The following is a 25,815-nucleotide window of genomic DNA, read 5'->3' as shown; positions in this document are numbered from 1 at the left end:
AACTGTCATAAACAGGGAGTCCTGGTGCTGAAGTTGCACTCTCAGAGCCGCAGAACCCCTTATGTGCCCGTGCATATTATATGTCATACAGCTAACAGGTTTTTACTTCTGATCAGATTGTAGAAAAGGTAGCTTTAAACATTACGACCTTCCGAGGGAAGGGGAAGCACAACTGATTTCTGCTCACCTCAGCCCTGTTCAGATATTCATTTCTAAATATGTGAAGGGGCCAGTGGGAATGCACAGGGCTACCCTGATTCCTCAATGATCACACAGACACCAGCTTTGGCCCCACTGAATGACATGTAACCAACATACTTCTGGAGGGGACTGCTTCTGGATGCACAGGGTTTCCAACATGGAAACCTACACATGTAGAAGAGTCCCCCCTACAGGCTCATGCTGATAACAAATCACCTGGGGGCTGAAGGGGCAAGGCTGTCTCCATGCAATTATGCTGGACCCTTCATGCATTTAGTACCCACAGGTACTGAACAACTGAATGGGGCTCAGATTTCTGAAGAACTGACACATTCTCCCCTTCCTGAGTTTGGCTTTTGACCCTAGAAAGAAATGCAAAGAGGAAGCATGAGATTTGTTCTTCCTGCTGCCCTGCAAGTCATCATGTTTTTGCCCAAAGAGCATGTTAATGTAGGGGGTTTCTGTGCCTAGGATGTTTAGGATGCATAGTAGCTTCTGTTCATTTTGATCCATCCCTACCCGCCTCCCTGCCTTGACTCTTGTTCCTGTAGCTAGTCCACATGTTTGCTCCAATTCAGGGAAAGGACTCCAGAGCATGAGGTGTAGTGGGTAGTGATACCAACAATCGAATATTAAAACAAAGCAAGACAATAATTTGCACAGAATATCTCTGAACAGTATTTTAATGTCCAATCATATACTTTTGCAACTGCATCTCTTTTTCTTTCTATTTTTGAATGCCAGCCACAGGGAGATTCCCTGACCAAAAGAGACTGACACTTTCAGACTGTAATTTCTCTTGGTGGTATTCACTATACTCTGCTTTTAAACATCCTCATTGTCTTGTCTGCTGAGACCTGAGTATTATTTTTAAATGTGAGTTTCAAGCCCTCAGGGCTATGGAGAAAAATCTGAAAATATGATTTCTGCCAGCATTAGAAGCCTGAAATTAGAAAAAAACAACAACAAAACAATTACTAAAAACCATTTGTTTGTAACAATTTTAAGAAAATATCCTGATATGTTGGGGGCAGATTCGTGATATTTAGATGTCAGGGTTGTGCTCTGCTTCTGACTGAGCCAGTTTGGAAATAGACAAGGATGTCTATATAAGTAATGTAATGCCTCAGATAACAGTCTACAGTAGTTTCTTCAAGAAAAGGCATAGAATCTTGTTGATTTTGCCATGTTTTGAAGTGTGGTTTTGCTGAAGGATTTTCTCTGGCCTAGTTCATGTTGTTGTTGTTGTTGTTGTTATTCCAGGTTTCCCAGTCTTTAAAGACTATGTATAGATGCAGATAGAGAGATCCATATGTTATTACCATACTGTATGCGTTTCTTGCAGAAAACTCTAGTGTAACAGGTGTTTCCCACAGCAGTTGCAATGTGTAGCACTGCCAAAAGAGAGGGATATTTTTCCATGGAGCAGTCAGTCTTAACCAGAGGACAAACAGCACTTAAAGAAGCAAGAATGATAGTAGAAAGGTTACACGCACACCATCACACACACACACACACCCCCGTAACACAGTGATGTCTCTTTGGAACTGATACTAAATACCCAAATGTTTGCAATTAAGATAGCAAAAGAGAGACAGGGAGAGACTGAGATAACAATTGCGAATATTTGGTGGAGAAAAGGGCCTGACATTCCTGACTGGTTTGAAAAGGGTTGGGGACTGGTGAAAAGCTGAAAGGGTCAAACAGAGTAGTGCATTCCTGGAAACCTTCCATGTCTTCCTTCAAACGCCTCCCTCCCTCCTTTGCACTATGGAAACTTTTCAACAAGCATTTTTAAGAGGCAGTGTCAAGAACAATTTCCATGAGCTTTACTTGGAATAGCTCCTGCCAGGCACGAGATGTCTTGCTTGAACATTCCCAGCCCAGAACTTGAATGTTTGAATCCTCCATTTGAAGGGTCAAAGCTACAGTGTTGCCTTAGTAGTCTGCTGCCTGGAAGCAAGCCCTATTTTATTTTGTTGTTTTTCTTGTCTGAACATGAGAAAACGTCATTATTGCTGGTTGTAGGCTGGCTCATGTATATTTTACAGCAGCTGCGTTTTGTTTGTTTTTTTGCCATTCTGTGGTGTATGGTTTGGGGGTGGGTTTTATTGTTATTTATTCTGTTCTATGCTGCTTTGGGAGGATTATTATTCTGAAAGGTGTAAATAAATCTAAAATAAAAAATTAAACGATAGGTGAGTGCTGAACCCCTAGGAGGAGAACAATGTATTGTTTGTTACACATACCACATTTCTCTTGAGTGGTAGGGACACAGCGCTTACCCAGATTTGGCTTCCTTTGGGAAGAGGTTACCAGAATCTAATAGTAATTGTAATAGTTGTGTGTACTTACAAGTATGCAAGTGGATATAAGGAGACACACAGCTTTAACCAGGGGTAGCTAACCAGGTTCCCTCCAGATGTTTTGAACAACAGCTCCTATAATCCCTGGCTATTGTCCTTGCTGGCTGAGGCTGATGGGAGTTGTAGTCCAAAACATCTGGAGGGCACTGGGTTGCCTACCCTGGCTTAAACCCTCTGACAGACAGCCAAAGTCCACTGTTCCTAAATCAGATCTCTAGGGAGGGAAAGAGCACCCTAAGATGCTTCCAGAGCCCCAAAAATCACTCTCTGTTTCTCTCTACAGTCTTTTCTTCACACTGACACCTTGCCCTCCCCCCTGGCTAGTGGGAGGGAGAAAGAAAGGAATGGTTTTTTTCTGATGAGCTTTTCCCCTTCAAGATATTCCCAAGATTAACCTGTATCCAGAAGCAACTGGCCAACTATTTAGTTCCCATGGCAATCTATCACTAGGCTGTGAACATTGTTTTGTCAGGTCCTAAGTGGCTGGCCAGGTATTGTCCAAGTAGAATAGCCCTTCTCACGGGAATCTGATAGGAAAACCCATAGCAATATTGTCTCTGACCTTCTCCAAGAACACTTGAGCCTCCTGCCTTTTCAAGCTCCTGATGGCCAAAGGGGCTGCTGGGATGATGAGACGCAGCACGGAGATGATGTACCCTCTTGACAGTGCTGAAATCCTGCCCCATGGCTTCCTGCTAAGTAATGAGGCATGCTTCTGCAATCACTTGAACTGCAAACTCTACAAAATCGCTTTGGATATTTTTTCTTTCTTTCACCTCCTTTTAAATCTCATACATTTTAAGTAAAGAAGCTGGCATCTTGCATCTGCATTTAACATCCCGCTTGATTAGATCTTGTCAGGCTGTCTTTAAATGCTATCTCAGCCTGGAGGTTCTTGCTGCAGCCTGTAATTAAAGGAAGAGCTTGTTCAGATACCTTACCTGATTCCTCACCCCCACCCCCCTTCAGCAGCTTCCCAAGAATGGCTGGTGCATTGCGACTGGATGGATGTTGAGCGTGCGCACACTGGCTTTCCTCAGAGATTGAACTGACAGTGTAAAAATCATCTGTCAAAGGGAAGGAAAACTAAATAGGGCTTGGCCAAAATTACCACCCTGCTAAAGCCCATAAACACCAAATTAGAGTGATTCTGCGTAGACAAAGGGGGTGTCTCCACTAGTGATTTACTTCGAGCCCAGATTTTCAGAGACTGCTTAAAGTCCAATTCTTTTCCTCAAGTCAGGTTCTCCGTGGTATAGTTGCTGTGTGCCCCGACCCCCGCATTGACCTCGGGTATGCTAGCCCTGCCCAGGGGTGCGCCTTTCACCCCTGGTCAAGGGGTGTTTCCTGTGTGCTTCCCACCCCTGCACAAACCATTTAGTGTCTCCTCAGAAGTAACTCTCACTGTGCTCAGTGAGGCTTGTCCCCAGAATGCCCACATCAGAATTTACAGAGATCGCCGCCAGTTGAAATGGCACAGTTTAAAGCACATTCCCTAAATGCTCTAAAGCGCTGTCTGGAGGCTCTGATTCTCCGTTGTTTGGTTTATTGCCTTAGGAAGAAACTACTTCACAGCTTTGTTACAGAGATCCTGTGCAGTATCGCTTTGGTTAGAAAGGGGGCTGTTTTCTCATCCCTGTGTTCTTCCCCCCATCTTTCCCAGCCCAAGCATATATGTGTCTATTCGAAAGTAACTCCCATTGTGCTCAATGAGGCTTGCTCCTGAAATGTAGGTGCATCTGGACCTTCAGGGGAAAGGAGAAAGGGGAGGAGGGGGGAAGCCTCTCTTATTGGTTGAGCAGCCCCAGCCAGTCAGACGATGTTCACTCCAACCCCTGCCCCCACTTGGGTGTATGTTTTGTGAAGCTATTTTTTTTACTGGTGCGGAGCACTCGCTCATGGAGATCCGCATGGACCAAAGCGCAGCAAAGCTGATTCCTTTAAAAAAAATCCTGTACTCCTCCATTTCCTTCTCCTTCTGTTGTCATGGAAACACCCTGAAAGATGTTTATTTTCACCAATAACTCAGCATGCTGGCTTGGTTCTAGCTATAACTTCCTGTTAAGCAATGAAATCTGCTCTTCAGTCATTTATGACATGAATTGTACAAAATCACTTTGAGCCTTTGGGCTGGCAGGACTGTCACTCCATCCCCACAACAGACATGGTATGTGTGGGTGTTCTCCACCAGGCCTCACAGTAAACTAAGGAGCCACAGGACCTCCCTTTGGCCATGGGTTACAATTGGCTAGTGAGGCACAGGTCCTGAAGATCCGCCTGCCCCCTACTTAACCTGGAGTAATGTTGGCTGATGGCACTGCCACATAGGTGTCACAGTAGGCCAGTTTGGAGGGAAATGAGCATGTTAAGATTAGGTCAACAGGTGTCAGTTCAACGGTGTACCTCTTGGACTGGATGAACTTCTGGTACAGTTTGCTTTCTTCTCCTATGGAGGGTTCCAAATTCTAGTACACTTCTGGGAATGATCTTAGCCCTGTTCAAGCACTTCTTACTCGCATGTAGAAATAATGTGTGAGTGGGGTATAGGGCTTTGCTGACAAGCACCACCTCTGCCACTGCATGCCCCCCAGCCCTGCCCCCACCGTGTCTGCTTGTTAAGCATGAATGCCTGAGGAGGGGAAATCTATGCATGCAGGCTTTAAACATCCATGCTCAATGTGTAGACATTGGGGGTGGGCAGCCCCTCACCTGAGTAAGTAATGCCAGAATAGGACAACTATCATCAGTGCACTTGTATTTAGTGTGAATCACTTTGAGTGCAGCAATTGCAGAAAAAGCGCACAAATCGGACTTGACTTAACTAGTACACACACTCTCCCATGGAATAAAATGACTTGTCCCATAGAGTGAAATGACATTTGACTTCTGGGGAAGATAGTTATAGAGCTACAGTTAAGGACAAGGTTCAAATATGGCAACCCCCCCCAGACACACACACACACACACACACACACACACACTTTGGGTTCATCTCTAAACTACAGCCACTTTACATTCTTCCATAGAATCTAATCAGAGCCATTCCATTTCACAGAAGAAATGAAGTGGCTACAGTTACAGCCATTACTGAGAAGATAGCAGATCTTGGACCCCATTCTAGACTCCAGTGTTGGAACTAGGGGACACGTTCTGCAGTCTATCTCTTTCACCACATATGCCAGTGGAAGCCAATTACTCTTACAAAGAGAAGTAAATACAGGCCACAAAACAATCAAAGCACAAGGGGTTTTTTTAACCACTTTGAGCATGCATTTAATTAAACAAGATCAGATTTGCATATAGAAGATGGTCATGGGAACCCATCAACCTTCAGTTAATCTCTTTTCATAGCAGAGCTGCCTTAGTAGAGATGCTGAAAATGCTTTGCAACCTCATAAGCTGCAGGAATGCTGTAGTGAGTTTCACATGTGATAGAGCAGGGCTGAAGTAAGTCCCCATACATTATTGCAATCCACATTTCCTTTTTATGGACTCACCCTTTCTCTCCTCTTTTGCTTTCAGAGGCTGGCTGATGCAGCAGAAAAGTTTCAGAAGGCCCATCGTTGGCAAGACAACATCAGGGTGAGTCTCCAAATCTCTTTTCTGTGGAAAAGACTCCTTCTCACAGGTGCACTTTTTTAAAAAAACTGCTGCAATGAGTCTTTATGTGCAGATCTAATATGAAGTAAGTATGACTTATGTGAAAGCTCTGATAAATATGTCTGTGTGATAGAAGTTTTATGAATGGTCATGACACTCCAGGAGCAGCTCTGGAGTTCACAAGTCTTCTTTCAGGGCACATTCCTATGGGTTGCATTCCCAGTAGACACAGAGCTCCAAGTTCAGAGCCCTCTGCCTATCCTATGCCCTGCCAGCAAGAGCCTCTGTTCCTCCATTTAAAATGTAAAAGGCAGCTAGATGGGCCCCTGAGCTGACTTTCCTTTTGGTGGGTGGGGAGGGGCTGGAGATCCCATAAAATATTGCATGTCGCGGCCTCCCCTCTCCACTCCCCGTCCATCAGCATGCCCTCTTTTCTCCCTCTTCGACTTATAGCTCTGTCTACAGGTGTGGAGGAGATGATCCACAGCTGTCTATTGCTGTTTCAGTGACAGGAATATTTACTGTAGTTCTGTATTTGCACATGAATCCAGTCACAGACTCTGTCAGTTAGGGATGTCGGAGGAATCCATCCAAGGGTGAAGTTCGCTGAGCATTCAGCAGCTTGTGCCCCCCTCCCGACTCTGGATCGCTTACTCACGAGCTGTCCCAACTCTATCTGCATCAAGTTGGGCCAGCTTGTAGATTTTCAGGTCTGTTTGATTGTTTTAAAGTCGCCATTTATGCAAATTGCGGCTGCAGTTCACGTATTTTACACAAATTGCACCGGTAACTTGCTTAATTTGTGCAAACGTGACTGCATTTTGTTTGATTTGCGCAAATTGCCATCATAATATGCTTAATTTGCACAAAATGTGCCCACCATTTGCGCAAATAGCAGGCGCAGTCTGTGCAAAATTAAGCAGCTGCAATTTGCACAAATTAAGCAAATTATGGCTGAAATTTGCATAAAGTCACCAACTGCGCCTGCCATTTGCGTAAATTGTGATTTAAAAAAAAATCCGAGAAAATCCTTGGATTTCAATGAAAAAGCCCATGGCAAATGCAAGCCGAACCAGGGGCTGTGGGGAAATCCAGTGAGCCCCAAAAGGGCCAGATTTCCCTGCAATGGCCATCCCTAGCCCATGTCCATTAAAAACATAAGTGAACAATGTGCGGCCCTAAATATATCAGATAAATATTTTTAAGGCATCAGATAAAAAGTTGCTTGGACGCAATCATGTGCTTAAAATAAATTGGTCCCCCTCTGTTTTTTATTCTCACACTTCTTCACAAACAGCCGTTGTGTTATCATTCCCTCTCTCCTCTACTTTCTTTCTCTTCTTCCTCTGTGCCTCCACTCCCCTTCCTTTATAGCTCCTTGATTTTTAAAGCAAGCTCTGTCTTCTCAAGTTCATACACGGATGCCCTGCTTCTTGTCTGTCAGTCCCTTGGCACCTGCCTGCCATAATGAAAGTGGATGAAGTCATTTTGAGCTCATTTTTAGTATTGCCTTTGTCTACATGCACAGGTAATAAGACTAGTCAGAAGACAGAAGGTGAAGGTCAAGCTAACAGTTAAAAACATTGCTTTCGCATTCCTGCAGAGAGATCCTCAAAGGGTTTACCACCTTGCCATCTTAGTAGCCCAAGAGGCATTATGTGGTCAGAGGTGGCCCTACATTTGGGGGGGGGGGTTGCTCAGTTCATTTGCGGGGAGGATGGGACGTGATTCTTGTGTGCAAGAGGACAGTGGTAGCCAGGCATTTCCCTTGGCGTTCACATTTGTATATTATTTGATGCAACTCATTTCGGTTGGGGTTGGTTCAGGAGTGGGGGGAGGAAAAGCAATCTAAGATGGTGTCAAGTAAATGTTGCTTTTTAATGATTGCATTTGACTTTGTAATTATGGCAGCACTAAAGCAAGGAATTGTGGTATTCTGCTTGGAAATGCATTCAGATTATAACAGCAAGACAAAAGGAAAGAGAGATTCTCTTCCTTTCAGAGGCAGCATTAGTGCAAATAAATTCCCCAAAGAAACTCAAACTAGCCAAGCCACTCATCCTGACAGATGGGAAGGGGCAGCAGAAAGGAAATCTCCCTGATGCTAGTGGCTCCTTTTCGTCCTGGCATAGTCTCCAGATTTTATTTATTGACTATATTTCTATACTGCGCACTAGTATCTGGGTGGTTCACAAAATTCTCTGGACGGTTCACAAAATAAAGGTTAAAACCAATAAAAATCACACACATATAATAATTGTATTTATTCATTACATTTCTAGCTAAAGCTCTCTCGATGGTTCATAAAATAAAACTTAAAACCATAAAATGCAACATAGTAAAACATAATGTGAAAACCTTAAAGTTTAAAACTGAATAAAACCAAAGTACAAACCAGCATAAAATCCAGCAGCAGTGTAAAGATCTAAAAATGCACTAACACAGTGTTTTAGAACTGAAGGATTAAAAAGCCTGGGAAAATAGAAAGGTCTTCACCTGTGCTGAAGACTACAACATAAGCACCAGGCAAGCCTCTCTGGGAGGACCTTTCCATATTAAGGGTGCTACCACTGAAAAGGCCCACTCATTAGTCGATACCTGCCTTATCTCATTTGGCAGGGGCATCCAAAGGAGGATCTCTGAAGATGATCTTGGGGTCTGGGCAGTTATATATGGCAGGAGATAATCCTTCAGGTAACCAGATCCCAAGCAGTTTAGGGTTTTAAAGGTTGATGCCAGCACTTTGAATTGTGCCCGGAAACAGCCAGTGCAGCCAGTGCAGTTCATAAAGAGCTGGCATAGTACTATTAAATTGGCCAGTCCCTGATAACAATCTCACTGCCATATTTTGAATCAGCTGAAGCTTCCGGACCATTTTCAAAAGCAGCCCCATGTATAATGAATTGCAGTAATCCAAACGAGAGGCTACCAGAAAATGGATAACTGTAGCCAAGCTATCTCTGCCCAGGGAAGGACACAGTTGGTATATCAGCCTAAGCTGATAAAAGGTGCTCCATGCCACCAAGGCCACCTGTGCTTCCAGTGGCAGTGCTGGATCCAAGAGCACCCCCAAACTACAAACCTAATCCTTTATGGGGAGTGCAACCCCCTCCTGAACAGGTTGAATATCACTCATCCGGGCAAAAGAATCACCCAATAACGGTACCTCCATCTTGTCCAATAACAGTACCTCCATCAGTCCATTACCATGCCCAGACACTGATTCAGAACAGCCACTGCCTCACCTGGTTTTGCTGAAAAGGAGTGATATAGCTGGGTGTCATCCACATAGAGATGACACCTCAGTTCCCACCCCTAGATATCCTCCCCCATAGGTTTCATGTAGATGTTGAACAGCATGGGGGATAGAACAGAGCTCTGTAGTACCCCATGGCATAACTGCCTAGGGACCGAGCAATAATCCCCCACCACCGCCTTCTGGAATCACCCATCCTTGTAAGAGCAGAACCACTGCAACACAGTACCTCCAGCACCAGCCCAGATAGCCTGTCCAGAAAAATACTGTGGTTGATGGTATCAAAAGCTGTTGAGAGGTCCAAGAGAATCAACAGGGTCTCACTTCTGCTCTCCTTCTCTTGGCAAAAATTATCTCACTGGGTGACCAAGGCAGTTTCCATTCTAAAACCAGACCTGAAGCCTGCCTGAAATGGGTCTAGATAATCAGTTTTATTCAAGAGTGTCTGGAGTTGGCCAGCAACCAGCCACTCAAGCCCAGGAAGGGGATATTGGCAACTGGCCTATAGTTGTTACCATCTTCCAGGTTAGGGCTAATTACCACCTCCTTTAAATTGGCTGGCACCTCTCCCTCTCTCAAGGAGAAACATAATATAAACATACTAAAATGTTATGTAACATCTAAATCAAATTAAAACAGCCACAGAATAAAACCAATGTAAAACCAACAGCAATGCAAGGATCTAAAACACTTTAATACATTTTTAGAGTTAAAAGACTAAAAAGCCTAGGAGAATTAAAAAAAAAAAGTCTTCACTTGGTGCTGAAAAGATTGCAATGTGGATGCCAGGTGAGCCTCACTGAAGAGGGCATTCCACAAAGGCCCTATCTTTGACATCAGCAGAGGCTCCCAGAGAAGGGTCTCAGAAGATGACCTAGGATCTAGGTAGGTATATGCTGGAGGAAAAGCTCCTTCAGGTAACCTTGCCCAAGTCAGTTAGGGCTTTAAAGGTTAATACCAGCACTTTGAAAAAGTCTATAGAAGAGCATCACTGGGAACTGCCAATAGTCCTTCTATCTCAGGGTCTGTGTTCATACTCTAGCCAATTCTAGATGCTAGAAAGGGCATTTATAGGCCATTAGAGTACTGGCCCACCACTGCCCACGGAAGCTGGGGTCTGTCCAAGGAGTAAGTCACCACATCAGGGCTGAACCCTGATGAGATGACTCACCTGTAGGATGGACCTAGGGATGGGTGAATGAACAACCTGTTGGATGGACCTAGGGAAGGGTGAATGAGCACTGTTCAAGATCACCAGGATCCTCCAAACATCGTCTTGCTGTTCGCCTTGTGCCTGGTTCCCTTTCACGTTCGCACTCACTGCTCACTCTACGTGAATGGGGAAATTGCGCAAACTGAGCAGTGATTAGATATGAAATTTGCTCAACTTCCCCCCATTCTATTTGTGCAATTTTCCTAAGTTTACACAATTTCCTCCATAGACTAAAGTGGGGCTGATTCAGTTTACAGGGGGAAATTTGCATAAATTTAAGAATTTGCATTAATTTAGGAAATTTGTGCAAATCAAATGTGAGCACATGTTCAGCTGGTTACAAACGTTTTCAACAGACATATGCTTATGCTCATAATTGTATTCAGAGTTGTCCACAGGAGATGCTTGCATGTTTTGTGAGCAAGAATCAAATTCTCATACATCCCTAGACAGACCTCACTTTCCCAGGCAGTGATGGTAACTTTGGGGCAGAAATCTTAGGTCCCCAAGCCCGCATCCTGCAGAATAAGCAGAGGATGGGACAAACCATAGCCACCAAGACCAAATAGGATGAAATAGCCATCCATCCATCCATCCCATAATTCTCCCTGTCAGACTGAGAATGCACTACCCTTCCCTTGGCTTGGAGCGAGAGAAAGTAGTAAGAGAGACAAGGCTGGGGTTTGTGAGGAGAGGCAGCAACTGCAAAAGTCAATGATGGAGCTTTCCAGCAGCTATGAGGGCAGGCAGCATGTGCCCAGCAGCTGAATTACAAAAAGAAAAGGTTAAAGGAGGGATAATGCAGATGCAGCTGGGAAGAGGCAGCAGCACAGTGTACCTGGCAGAAGGAGCCTCACAAGCTGGCATTGGCTGGAAGGCAATTAGCCTCTCTATGCTAGAAAGAGAATGAGGGAGGTGGGAGGGGACAGCTGTAAGAGAGACTCTGGGCCAGTTTGCACGATCATGGAGGAGGAAATAAGCTGCGGTGGCTTATTTCCCCCACTGCATGTGCCAGAGGAAGGATTAGCATAACCCTACAACAGCCCATGGTTTCTGAGTGGCTTGTTACCCAAGTCATGCAGCCACTCTGGCTGGGTTCAGATAACACGACAAATTGCACCAGCAAGGGTAATTCTGCACATCCCCCTGGCATGCAACTGGCATGCACAGGCTGGTTAACGAGCCTGTGAGCCACCATGCCCTCACTAGCCAATTCTAGATGCTAGGGAGGGCATCTGTAGGCCAGTAGAGTACTGGCCCACCACTGCCAGTACTCTATCGCACCTGTGATTGTGCGAACCAGGTCTGTGTGTCAGTGAGTGAGAGAGAGATTGTGACAGCACTGTGTCCAGACTCTTAACATGATATTTGCACCACTCACAGCAGCAACTGCTTCCTAAGCAATGTTCAAGATTTATAGCACAATCCTAGGCATGTTTACTTAGAACTAAGTCCCACTGTGTTCAGTGGGGTTTACTTCCACGCAAGTGTGCACAGGTGTCTGTGTCTTTAATTTCCAAGTGGCTTGGTGGGCTGCCTCTTGTCTTTAGAGTGCATGTATTTAAAGGTGCACACACGGTAAGAAATATGCAATGCACAGCTGGCCATTTTACATGCTAAGGAGGCTTAGTTTGAACTGTTTATAACATACTGTAAGATACTTTTTCTTGTGTATGTATGTGTCTCTGTGTATGTATGTTTAATTTTATTTCACTTTATTACTTTTATATTCCACCTTTCCTCCAGGATTTAAGGGTTGTGTACATGCTTCCCTGTGCCATTTTTACCCTCACAACAACCAGGTGAGGTAGGTTAGTCTTAGAGGTAGTGACTTGTTCACCGTCACCCAGTGAGTACCCAGGAATATTGAGAGAGACCCTCATCAACAGAATCAAATCCTGACCTGGCTGTCAGTAAATGGATTCATTGCTGAAAGTATGCTTTTTTCACTTGGTTGCCTCTAAAAAAAATCTCTTTTGTTAAGCTTACTTAGAGCACAGGGAGAGAGTTGGAGGGAGCAACAACTGAAGGTCACTGTAAAAAACCTTAAAGGGCTGGAAATTCCACCTGCCCCCACCCTGATAGCTGTTCTACGGCAGCGCTGGGCTCATCCCACAACCTGCCATTCTGCTTTCTCCAGCAAGACACCTTCTTTTTTAGCCAGGCAACTTGACATTCCTTTTACTTCTTTCAAGGATCAAAGGGCAAGCACTCTGAGCACTACTAGTCTGTTGTTATAACTTTACACCTGAGTGAGTTCGAGACCTGAGATTCAACCAGAGTCTCATTTTGGAAAAAGACAAAGGGGTGAGACACACGCCGAATGGCAATGTGTAACCCACCATGCCCTCTGATGGCTCACTTGAAATTTCTGTTAGGGAAGGAGGAAAAACAAGGCAGGGACAGGGCCTGTAGTGGATGGAGGAATAGGGAGGGTGGGGAAAAAGGTAAGAGAATAATGGAACTCAGAGGAGCCCCAACATGACCTTCCCCAAACTGATACCCTCCAGGTATGTTGGAGTACAAGTCCCATCATCCTCCAGCAGCATGGCCAACTGCCTTAATAAGTAAGTCATAATAAATCAATCAGAAGCGATGCTCTATTTAGGGAAGGAGGGGAGCATTATGTATGGTGAGTGCACCATGATTGCACAGGAGCCAGAGGTGTTTCCCAGAGGATGTGCTTCCATTGCGGAGTGACTGCATTTCCTAGGGCTCAAATGACAATGTTTTTCCTCCCGCTAGTTCTTCCATTTCCATTATGAGCCCTGTGTGGAAGGTGGTTGCACCGGTGTCACAGGCATGGTGACTTGCCTCTGCTCCCTCTGCACACCTTATCACCATAAACTTGCTGCCTTAACATGAACACCAGCAGCAGCTGTCTGTTGATAGGCAGCGTTTGCTATCCACTGTGCTTGACTTCTCTGCATTTTGTCTTATAAGCCTGTATTTATGCAGTGCTTCGTTAGCATGCCAAAGTCACAAACATCTTTGCTTCAGAAGTTATTTTCCTATGCTGGGTAATTTTGCTATTACTATGAATTATTAAAACATACAAAATGATCGTAACAAATGCTGCTGAAGCAATCTGGCTTTCAAATTTTAAGCTTTAAAAAATTAGTTGGCTTTTTACTGGAATCGCATCCTACCCGTCACCTCTTCCCCTGCAGTCCTAAATGGTGGAGACAGCTTTCAAAAAGGGAGCCATGCTTGACAATGAGGAATACTTGTCATGTGTGATTCTGCCCATCCATCCAGAGAAGGGATAAGATTCCTGTGAAGAGCAGGTGTGAAATTAACTTTTCCACTGATGTCCATCAATCTATTCCTAGTGATTAAGGACTTGTTAAAGCCATGAAGTAAGAGATTCAGAACCACTGTTCAAAACTGAGAAACTTATTTAATTCTGGTTAACCTCAGTATCCTTGTATCAGAATTCTATGTGAGCCTTGCTGAGTTCTATACTTCAAGCATATTGCTACAGTCTTCATAGGAAAAAATAATCTTCTTACATAAGTTTGGAATTTGTTTATTTTAATTAAATCAGTATATATTTGTTCCTGCATTATGAGGCAGGCTGAACTGTGGTTTCTGGTCTACCATCTCAATATCTTTGGTAATATCATATATTTTATCATAACTCCACTTAGTGCTCTTTCTTCTAGAGCTTAGCAAACCTGGGCTTTTCAGTCTGTCTTCATGTTTCTCCAAGCTCAAAATTAAGTATATGCTTACTGTCTGTGGTGTTGTACATCATATTGTTATAATAATGATAATTCTAAAAATCTCAGTTTTACAAACAAGTGGGTGAACTTCAGAAAAGAAATAGCATTTATTTAAGCCTATACAATTCAGCTGGTCTCACAACTAATCCAATGATAGGGTAGATACCACATTTTATTTCTGTCTCTACTGTATGTGGTTCAGTAGCAGTGGACATACCCCAAGTATTAGTTGACTAAAGATATATTAGGAGCAAAGATGGCCTTGAGCTTCTGCTGCCTATAGCAAGAACAGAGGACAATCCCTTCCACTTAGGTTAGGCTTCCCTATTTCCATCTCCCATTTCCTTTAAACCAAATCCCAAAGCATGTGGATTTTGTTGTTTCAGCGTGTTGGAGAAATGCCCACAGATGGCCCATTTTCTCCTTGGAAGGCAGGCAACGTGTCTGGCCTCCAAGGTCGCCTCATTGGCAACTCCAAACCGCTAGCTCTGAGCCCTGATTCCCACAGGAGTAGCTCAGCTCCCATCAAGATATTATTAACATCACTAGAGCACAAGCTCAGGGAGCCAGAGAGCAGCCACAGTGCTTTTCTGCATTTCCAAACAGCAAGGCTGCCAGCGGACATGTGGAGAGCAGCAAAAGTTATTGTTTCAAGAGAAGACAGATCAACCCCATAGCACCAAGGTTTGCATGTTCCACCTTGACCTGTCCCTTGATATGCCTGCTTCTGAGCCTAGCCCAGCTTGGCAGCATCAGTGCCTCAAAGAGACCATTCAGCTTTACAATCTGGTGCTTATAATGGACACCAGCCTAGTTGCTTGGAACTCAGTAATAATATAGCAATTAGGCTTTAGATCCATCTGTATCCTCCCACCATCAGTCTAGATGGCCTGGATGCTGGCCTGCTGTTGCCCGGTGTTTTCTTAGATGCAGTAATTTTATTTATTTATTTTATTTCATTTCTATACCGCCCAATAGCCGAAGCTCTCTGGGCGGTTCACAAAAATTAAAACCAAACAACACACAATAAAACATTGTGTATACAAATATACAGAACATTAAAACCACAATATAACAATACAACCACAATAAAACCTAGCAGCAGTGCCGGAGTTTAAAATACAGATTTTAAAATACAGCAAAGATAAAAATTTAGAAAGCTAAAATGCTAAAATGCCTGGGAAAATAAAAAGGTCTTCACCTGGCGCCGAAAGGAATACAATGTAGGCGCCAGGCGAACCTCACTAGGGAGCTCATTCCAGAGCCGGGGTGCCACAACAGAAAAAGCCCTCCTCCTAGTAGCCACCCGCCTCACTTCCTTTGGCAGGGGCTCACGGAGAAGGGCCGCTGATGATGGCCAGTAACCCAGTGTATGTTCCACATTAGGAAGTTACAAACTTTTGTCAACACCGTTACAGGTTTTGGATTTTCAGGACACCAGTTAAAGCAGCCTTCCCCAACCTGGTGCCCTCCGGACATGTTTGGACTATCATCGTCCCCAGCCAAGCGACCATTGGTTCTACTGGCTGGGGATGGCGGGAGTTGTAGTCCAACACATGTGGAGGGCACCAAAAGCCAGCAATGGAAGGTTATCACTGATACAGCAGGAGGATGTTGCCATTCAAAATAATGATCATAATACCTTACCAAAACTAGATGTCCGAATCCTTCTGAGATCTGAGGCAAGTTTATATAAAGCCTTCTTTTCATGACATACAAAACTGTAGTTTCTGGTCATACTAAACATCTCAAGCAATTGGTTTGCCAGCATCGGGGGCATGGGGGTGGCTGCCATTAATAGGGCAAATGGGAGAGACTTGCAATACTCAGGCAGGGACTCTATCTCCATGGTTGCCCCACCAATGTGGCAGGAAGCAGGAGATCTCAAGAGTGACCGTTCTGCACTCAAAAAGAAGGGAATGTTTTGGTGTGGGAGATTCCATTTCCAGCACCATTCCAGAGCTGGTGTAGAGCACACAACTATTTACTGTCTGATTGCTGCCAAAAAATATGCTCTGCACCGGCTCTAACTGCATGGAATGCTGGCCATCCGTGACTAGTGGCCCAAAGACAAGCCGGGCGTTTCATCTGAGTAAGCAGTGGGCATGGTAATGCTCAGTTATACTATCTCCCCTGAAGCTACAAATATAAGAGATAAGAATATAGGAAGCTGCCTTATACTGAGGCAGACTATTGGTCCATGCAGCCCAGTATTTTTAACTCTGGTTGGCAGTGTTGTCTCCAGGGTGTCAGATAGGGGTCTTTTCCTGGCCTACCTAGTGATGCCGGGGATTGAACCTGGGACCTTCTGCATGCAAAGCAGGGGCTCTACCATGGAGCTACGGCCCCTTCCTAAGTTTCCTGCATGATCAGAAGTGCCATGTGGGATTTTTTTCTTTTAGCAGCCACCATATGATATGTTGATTCCAGCCAGAGTTGCATATACATTTTAGCAGGTACAACACAGGTTTCTCCTCTTTAGTTTCCCCCAGAGGCCATTAAGGATTTTTCATGGCTGTTTCTAAAGAAACAAGGAGGGATAGATTCAAGGTATGGAACTTGAATCTTAACCGGTTTAATTTTATGATATCAAATTATAAAGCCTGAAAATGATTAACAGTTGCAGCAGCCTACCCAGTAAGGGAGATCAATCAATACATTGGGCCTGAACGTTTCTATTGAAACGTAAGTCTAATCATGAGTAATAGGATTGATTCAAGAGTCACTTAATGAATTTCTTGGCATTATGCAGGTCAGGCTGGGTGATCCTAGAGTTTTCCCATGGATGTGCAAATCTTCTAGCCATAGCAATATGTTTAACTGCTATGAGCCCAGTTTACGCACCTGGTGGATGAATGCTTTGAATGAGTTTGAGGTCACACCCCATTTCCCCTCTTTGCCTGTGCACAGCCAAGTCTAATCAAAGTGTCTCAGGCTACTGCTGCAAGGGAAGGGGGCAGATTTGCTATGGAGTGAAGTAAACAAAACAGCCTCAGTAGGGTGACACCATGCTGGCTGCTGTTATCTGCCATTGGCAGGTACCTAAACTTCCTCCTGTGCTGGTGACAGCAAAAAGCACTGACCTCAGTGAACAATGCAAAGGCCTCTGTCTGTGACTTTCTTCTCCCCTTAAGCCATAGATGTTTCCTTGCCTGTTGTTTGAGACCCATGGGGCGTTGTGCCATCATGCAAACATTAGCAAATCATATTTCATCTCTGTTATCTCAAACATTCAGAAACCCCAGTATAAAGAGGAGCTTAAAGACTCCACACCGGCTGTCCTTCATCATCTCTGATATGCATGGCTAGCTAGCTCATCCTTCTTGTGCCACTTCCAACCTATTTGTCTCCTTCTCGAAAATACTATTTCTCAACATTTTCTTCCTCAAAAATATTGGGAGTTTAGGAAATTGTCATGTGTGGTACTGTGGCTCCAAGGGGATGCTGCCTGACTTTGACCCTCATGAGGCACAGCAAAAGGAACTAAGAGAACCAGCTTGTCTTTGAAGACTGGGAGCAAGCCAGAAGCTTAGCAATTTATCAGAATTGGAGAGCTGGGAATGGTTAGCCCTCTGCAGTGCTTCCAGTATCATTGCAACCCTTATTTCCCTCCCTTTCTCTGGGAGGTCACCAGCTCCAGATTAAACTTTTGGCATCTTCCCTGGACTTGACCTCCATTTCTCCAATTGGTGTGGATCTTAACTAGAGTTGGGGGGGGGGGGTCTGGTAAGCATCTGCAGTTAAGAGAGGATCACTCTGTGTATGCCCTGGAGTCTTCCCTCCCCTTTCTCATTTTGGGGACTGTTTCTGCTCCATTCGTCCTTCTTTTGCAGTAACTCCAGATAACCCTTTGGGCATCGCTGTGTCCACTGAGCACGAGCCTATGGCCAGAAAAGTAAATATGGGACAAGCTGAGATGCATATGATTTATCTCAGTCCTGCTACAATTTCAGGCAGAAAATGGAATAAAAAGGCAACCAAGGAATGAACAGGAAAGAGAAATTCTCTGGCATCTCTTCTCTAATTCCCACCCTTCATTCCTCAGTCTTCCCTCTCCCCCAGCCCCCCATATATACACCTCATCCTGGCATTCCAACCTCAGAAAAAACCCTCAATGATTTAAAAATCCTCTTACTGCAGTTGCTGCTGCTGCAGCTGCTCTCCGCTGCTAGAACATCCTGTGGTCCCCTTGCTCTGCATGCTGAGTGTCCTAGGAGCTGCCTGCCTTGATTAGCAGGAGATGGTGCTGATTCTGCAGAATTACAGATAAGCAGCAGTGGAAGAAAATTTCCTCTGGTACCAAAAGGCAACATTCAGATGATGGCTCCAAAATCCGTCCTCTGCCTGCATGGCCTGAGTCATTGTAGGGCAGATTCATTTCACACCAGCCCATGGAAAAGGGCTGCTGATGTCTTTAGGCCATGCAGATCAATAAGCAGGTATTTCATCATGATCTCACCAGTCACACCCAGGCACTCAGCTGCTTTTGTGACTGTTACAAAAGATTATATCGAGTTCAGTTCTTTAGATTTCAGGGTTGCTTACAGCAAAAGTAATAAAAAATTCAGCCATTTTTTAAAAAAGTGACAATAAAATATGTGACAGCAACAGAATATAAAACCATCTGTTAAAGCTAGCATTAACAGTAACAAGCACCACCACTAAAGACCATTGTGAGAAATATTTTACAGTGTTTTATAAAAAGCTTGGGCTCAGACTGGACAGGCAAAATCATTCAGTTGGGAGTTTCATAATCTTGTGGCCGCTGTTGGGAAGGCCCTGCTACACTCTTTCATAGATTTTGCACAGCACAGTGCTGCAGTATTAAGTGAGATCTTTTTAGCTGGTCAGAAAAGGTTCTGAGTGGAGGGAGAGAAGGGAGACGGGTACTCCTTTCTATAACTCTTGCTCTATATTTATTTATCACCAGAATCTTAGGTCTTTTTCCTTTAGGTGTCTTTGGCCATCCTCCCATTCCCTCAGTGCCCTGGACCCTGTCAGTCTCCCCCACCTCCATGTAATGTGCAGGGAGAGGGATGCCAACTGTGACTGGTAAAAATCTTCACCCTTTTGTAAACTGTTGCCTGCTAAGACGTAGAACCTTTGTTTGGCATATTTTTCAAGGACAGGCAGATTCTGTTTTTTGCTATCTCTCCCTGATAAATCAGTGCCCCCATTTTCTCCGTATTTCACCTTTTGTAGAGAATTTGAGGGTGCCTTTTTAATTGCTTATATTCACACACATGCTGTAGAGTTTAACAGCTTTCCTTTCATTCCCCATCTCCCCCACCCCCATCCCAAATAACTGCGTATCAAAACAGAAAATATTGCTGGAAGTTTGTAGGTTGTAGTGGCTATTCTATAAAAGTACAACCAGAGATGCATTGTGAGATTAAACATTCTGTTAAGCATTCTTGAGTTGTTGTTCCTTTAAGTGAACTCTTGCACTCAATTTACTATCACAGCTGTTCCAGAAGCCAGTGCAGGGCAGTTACAGAGTAAACAATGTACAAGAGGGAGAAAAAGGCATCAGCAATGTGTGATAGTGGAGTGGGGGTGCTCAAGCAGTGATCCTTGGTGTGAGAAGGACACAGCTATCCCTATTCCAGCTGTGAAATGTTGGAGGACGTGGTATGAGTACTTCTTATTAGTGCTTTACCTCACCTAAGGCCCCCATCCCACTCCACCTTTGCTGGTAGGGGAGGGAATTTGGGGACATTCATGTGTAGTAGGGTGATCTTGTTTGCTTTCCGGGTAGATGACGGGGTACTAGTATGTTCAGGAATACATGAGGTCATCCAAGACCTTTTTCCATTGTCCCTCTTGAGGCTTGGCTGCATTGTTCACAAAGGCATTATAAAGACAAAAGATTACTATCTCCCATGGACTGAACTTCAGGACCCGAGCGGGTTTTTCTCCTCACAAACCCCACTAACTGTGCCAAAAAAAGGCTGGGTGGAAGTTCTGGCTCAGCTCTAACTTCTCCAGCTGATCTATACTTCCAGTCCAAAGGACTAGATGCTTAGAGTAAAGGATCTTTTTTCTCTTATGCATATTTCTATAGACAGAGAGTGCTGCTCGTCTCCATTCCCTAGTTGAGGAACTGGGATGCAAGATATCTTGAAGCTTATCTACATTGGTTCTCTACAGAGCACAGGGAGAGAATGAACCAGACTCTTTTCTGAGGAATGGTTACAGTTTTTTCTCTCTCCAAGTCCTGTGGAGTGGGGGCAGGGGAAGAGGGGATGGCAGTAATGATACAAAAAGGAACTCATGTATGAGATTGTATGAATAGCTAAAGCTAACTGTTATGCTCTGTGAGGGTATATATTTAATCTTGCTTTGTTTGCTGAAGTATTTGAATACCTCACAGATTTTAATGTTTACAAATATAAATAGAAAGGTTAGACAAAGAAGGGCTCATATGCTTATTGTACACGTTAGGTACTGACACATCAATATGCATACATTTATTTTGGATTTTCCCGAGTAAGTATGCATAGGACCTGAGGTCCCCAACCCTTTGGGGCCAGTGAGCATATTTGGAATTTTGGGAGAGTGTTGTAGTTGCTGTCACAAAATGGCTGCCATGGTAGGCATGGCCAGTCACAAAGCATTCATTTTCCAGAAGGCAAACTGGTAAGGCTAAAAGAAAGTACCTTGCCCAAGAACAAGTACAAGGCAGAGGTGAGGTCTGAGTTTCAAAACACAGACCTATTCTTCTGTACTCACAATGTTCTGCTCCAATGCCCATTTCACAAAAGGCAAACTGATAAGGCTCAGAGTCGAGTAACTTGGCAAGGAAATTGAGTCCAAGGCAGAGGTGGGGTCTGACCCCAAATGGCAAATCCCATATTTGCTCCCAGGAAGCACAACTAAATATCCATTTCACTGAAGACAAATGGGTGATGCTCAGAGAAAGACGCACACACAAACCAGGCACAATATACACTCCACACACAAAAAGCCCTAGGGAAAACACACATTCCATATACACACACACAAACCCAGAGAAAGCACACACCATGCCAAAACAAATCAGCTAAAGCATACACATACATACAGAACATTTTTAAAAAGGCAACACACACACCAAGCACAGGTAGAACACCCCCATTGTTCCCCACCACCTCCCCTAGCCCCTCAGGACACACCCAACCACGCCCAGCATACCTTTTTCTGGGTGGCTGGGCACACTTCAGAACAAAGCAACGAGCAAGAACTACCGACCAGCTTTATTTTCTAAGAATGCCTCTGCGAAGTATGCAAAATTTATGCTAGCTGGACATGCTGTGTTAATGCAGAGCCAGGGGTGCTTTCTAAGATGCATCCACCATGGGCCGCCTTTCCTCATTTGGACACAAGCATTCTCCCCTGGGCTGGTAACAGCTGCTCTCTTGCTAGTATGAGAATAAAACTTTGATTTTATGCCTCCGTTCTTCAAGCTGTTTCCCAACAAGGAAGAACAGTTATGGCCTCAGCTCAAAATCAATGTTGTTCATAACGTTGTCCTGGAAAAATGCATGTTTCCTGCTGTTTCTCTTTCTCAAGTCATTATTCTTGTCTTCTTCCTCCCCAGTGCTTCGTTGATGTTAGCATTTTCATCCATGCTTTACCTTGGTACTTCTGGCCTTGGTAGCTCAGGCCACCTTTTAGATTTGTCATCCCGGAGCATGGTCCCACAAAGTGATGATGGGATAGTCTGGGGTGCTACAGTCTAATGGGCTGCCCAGGACTGTGTGCCCCACGGTCCAGGCTAGGGGTGTGCATACAAGGAAAACCTGAGTTTGTTGAAGTTCTCCAAATTCTACCTTGAAGCTCATTCCATCTCATATACATGTCAGTTTGCAATCTTTGCTCTTTTGTTTTCGCATCAAAATCCGTGTGTACTTTCATGTGCATTTTCCAAACGTACGCATGCTGTCGAACACATTTGAGGGGGGTGCATCATATTGCAAGCTTGGAAATGAACGGACTTCAACCACAAATTTTGTTTGAGCCCTTGTTTGATGCAGAAGGCTTGAATCCTGGGTGAGTCCTGATCAAAAATGGACTGAAATGAATTTCTCATACATCCCTAGTCCAGTCCCAGCCCTTCTAGGTGCAGCAGGGAAGAGGGCTGTCTGCAAATTCACTCTTACTATTGGTGTCTCTCCCTCTCTGGTGAATATGATAAACCTCGGGGGTTGGGGGAGTTGCACTGCACATTAGAGGCACTCCCAGGGCCTCAGAAGCACAGTGGGATTTGGGGAGAAACTCCAGGCTCTCTCCTCAGCTCCCACCTTTGGGAATTGGGCTGGGGCTTATCCATGTCGTGCTGTGCTTCTCTGCCACTTGGAGCACCTTCTCTTGCAGCACAGCTCTGGAGAGGAAGGCTGAGGCTAGTCTGTGTCATACTGCATGTTTGTGTCAGGGTGGACACTGAGCCCATAGAATCTCAGAGTAGTTCTGATTCTGAGGAAGAGCAGTCGCTCCTGGGAGAGGAGCGCGCTCCTCTTTCCCAGGGCCAACAGCTGACGGAGATTCCTCCCACCAGCATTCCTAGCTTAGATAGCAGTCCTGGGAGTGACAGAGCGCGGGAAGCAGACTTGATGGACGCGCGACGCCGATGCAGAGAGCGACGCCAAACGGAGGGCGCAGAGAGGAGGTGTAGTGCCCGGTTGGCGCACAAACAACGGCTGCACCCAGAGGATCCAAGGGAAAAGGGGAGGGACTCTCCCTAGTCCTTAAGTTCAGGGGTCTGCCAGTAATTCCCTTTCAAACGGGGACCAACTGTTCCAACTTAGGGCATAGGTACTCTGCTGCTCAGATCTAGTTGCTAACAGTAGAGTTCTTAAGTTGTAAAAGAAGAATAAAGCTTTGAAAGGAATCCATTTGTCTGTGTCTGGACTTGGCTACTGGATTAGACTGAGAGAGGCCTCCAAGGAGCCCTTGACAGTTTGGCACTGTGGAGGAAGATGGTTGGCACTGTGGAGGAAGATGGTCTCTGGCCCAGCACCCTCATCAGCTTGAAGCTAGAGACAAGCCTCCATCCTGCTCCCACATGGGCAAGGGTTCTGGCAGCCACACATTTTGTCTGGCTACTAAAGCCAGCCAAAATTGGATGAGCCCTGGATGTGCAGATTGGCCCACAGTAGGAAACCTCTGGATGGGGTGCTGGCCTTCTGACCTTGCCTGCTCATCAGTGCAATACTTTCTGCTGACTATACATCTCACCCCTGAGATCCCTGAGTTGGAAAAATGTGGACTGCAGGTCTGGATCTGGATATGGTCACCTGTGACCCCAGCCTCATGCTGGCCAGGCGATGGGCTAATAGTTTCAATGAATTGGCATGATGAAAAAGGGCAAATCCTGTATTTTGCAGGTGAGTCCCTGTCAATCCTTGTTCCTTTGAAGCAGCAGTACCTAGAGGTAGGCAACATGGCACCCACAGGCAAAAGTGTGCTCCTGGATACCATTCTTGGTGCCAACATTTTTTTTTTTAATTAACAAACAGGTTTCTAATGGCGCTGAAAAGTGTGAGTTTAAAGAGGTTGTATAGTTTGTTGGGGCTCAGACCCCACCTCTACCTCCACTTAGTCTTTGGGGCAGGTTACTTGTCCTTTGTGACTAGCCATGCCTCCTATGGCAGCCATTTTGTGCTTGAGCCCAGGTCAGTTTCTCAAATTGCCAAATGTGCCCATGGTCCCCAGAAGGTTGTCCACCCTGACTGAGAAGCTGGGAATGCATCACAGGAGAGCCTCGTTGAGACCGTGGGTGCCCTCCTTCAAATTTGGCAGGTGATGCCTCCAACTCTTCATGCTCATTTGGTCCTCCTCTGCCCCGGAGAGTATCACTCCTGATCTGAGATATCCTTCCCCTCTCCCAATGTCTAAATATAATGGCAATAATTTCAGAGAGACTTGTCAGTAACTGAGTGCAACACTTTGAATAAAATATTAGACCTGCCCGCTGTGCTAGCCTATAACTCAGGTGACTCTACTACAAGGAAAGGGGGCTGATTTGACCACCTAATAGTCTATGCCAGTCCCCAGTAGGAACAGTCTGTGTGCAGTCTTTCCTGAAGGAGAGGCTTTGATCAGCCTTCCCCAACCTGGTGCCCTCCAGAGTGTATTGGACCACAGCTCCCATTATCCTCAGCCAGCAGAGCATGATGGGAGTTGTAGTCTGGCACAATCTGGAGGGCACCAGGTTGGGGAAGACTGGCTTAGATGATAGAGCAAACTCTGCTATAGAGAGTTTAGATAGAGCAACTCAGCACGCTGCTTCTCTGCTCAGACCCCCTACAAGTAGATAACCTTTGTTTCAGTAGCACTGCAGTCCTGTGCATGAAAACCCCAGCCCCAATCCAAATTGAACTTATTGCTATATTTCTGAGTAACCCTGCATGGACTCCAGCTTTTACAGATTGACTGTGTGTAACCCACAAGACAGCATGAATCACTCTAACATAAGCTGGAAAGATGCAGGGTTTTATGCCTGATTTGTATCACATTCGCCTTTTCTGTGGATCAGGCACAAAGAAAGAGGCAAGTGTAATGTGCTGACCAGCAGGCTAGAAACCCACCCTTGCTCCACTGATAGCCATAGTAGCCTCATTCCACACAGACCACTAAGCATCACACAGATGGAAAGGGGTATTTGGTCACTGCCAGCATCAACCGTATCTGATTCAGTGCCTGCGAGGGGTATAAAAAGGTTAATTATCTTCTTTAAAATGATTTTTCATGCCTGTGGGCTGCTAGCTTATTTTATGCTACAAACTGTTCAGAAATTCTCAGGAAAATATTTTTAATGGTACCAATCGTACCAGTTAATCAGGACGCAGGTAATTAGGAACAAGCCACCCAAATCCGATATGCTCTGGCACCTCCCTGCAGAATGCAGAGCTGCTTTATCAGGATAGCCCAGAGCTGTTCTCTTGCATACCTGGGACACTCTTCATAGCATACCCCATCCACTGATCCCAACCCCCCAACTGGTGCGGCTGGAATAATTTGCAGCTCAGCAAAGCAAGAGCTGGCAATTCCTTTATTATGATCCCGCAAAATGCATAGGAGCGAGGGGCATCTCTGCTGCAACCCTATACACATTTACCTGGGAGTAAGCCTCATTGAGAACAATAGGACTTACTTCTGTATAGGATTGTGCAGTATATGTAGTTCATCCAAGCACTCATTGCCGGTTTTGCAATCGTATCTTGCTGGCTAAGTGAGAAAACTGAACATCTATTCTTTAAGATAAATAAATTATCTGAGATACTTACGTTTCACAGCATCTCAGTTGCCAGTGCCTAAAGATGGTGCCAATCTCATAATGTTACAGCTTAAACATATGAAAGCTAACTCAAAAGTAAGTCTCACTGTGTTCCATGGAGCTCCCTAGTAAGTCTGTTTAAGACTGCATTCTAAGGCAACCGCCCGCCCCCCTGCTCAAAACAAAAGCAAGGAACC

The 25,815-nt window shown here is 44.9% G+C and overlaps 1 protein-coding gene across 1 annotated transcript in view; it reads left to right on the top strand.

Moving 5' to 3' along the window:
- CACNA2D2 (calcium voltage-gated channel auxiliary subunit alpha2delta 2) overlaps positions 1–25,815 on the top strand; it is an 806,035-nt gene that overhangs the window by 461,748 nt on the left and 318,472 nt on the right. The window contains exon 4 of the mRNA XM_084839654.1: positions 6,090–6,149. Coding sequence (XP_084695780.1) covers positions 6,090–6,149 — 60 coding nt within the window. The remainder of the gene's footprint in view (positions 1–6,089; positions 6,150–25,815) is intronic.

This window comes from Heloderma suspectum, chromosome 2 (assembly GCF_057233095.1).
Source record: "Heloderma suspectum isolate Gila_16-S chromosome 2, 16-S_ref, whole genome shotgun sequence".
NCBI lineage: Eukaryota > Metazoa > Chordata > Lepidosauria > Squamata > Helodermatidae > Heloderma > Heloderma suspectum.
The sequence above is the reverse complement of the archived record's forward strand: the minus strand, read 5'-3'. Positions and strand labels throughout refer to the sequence as shown.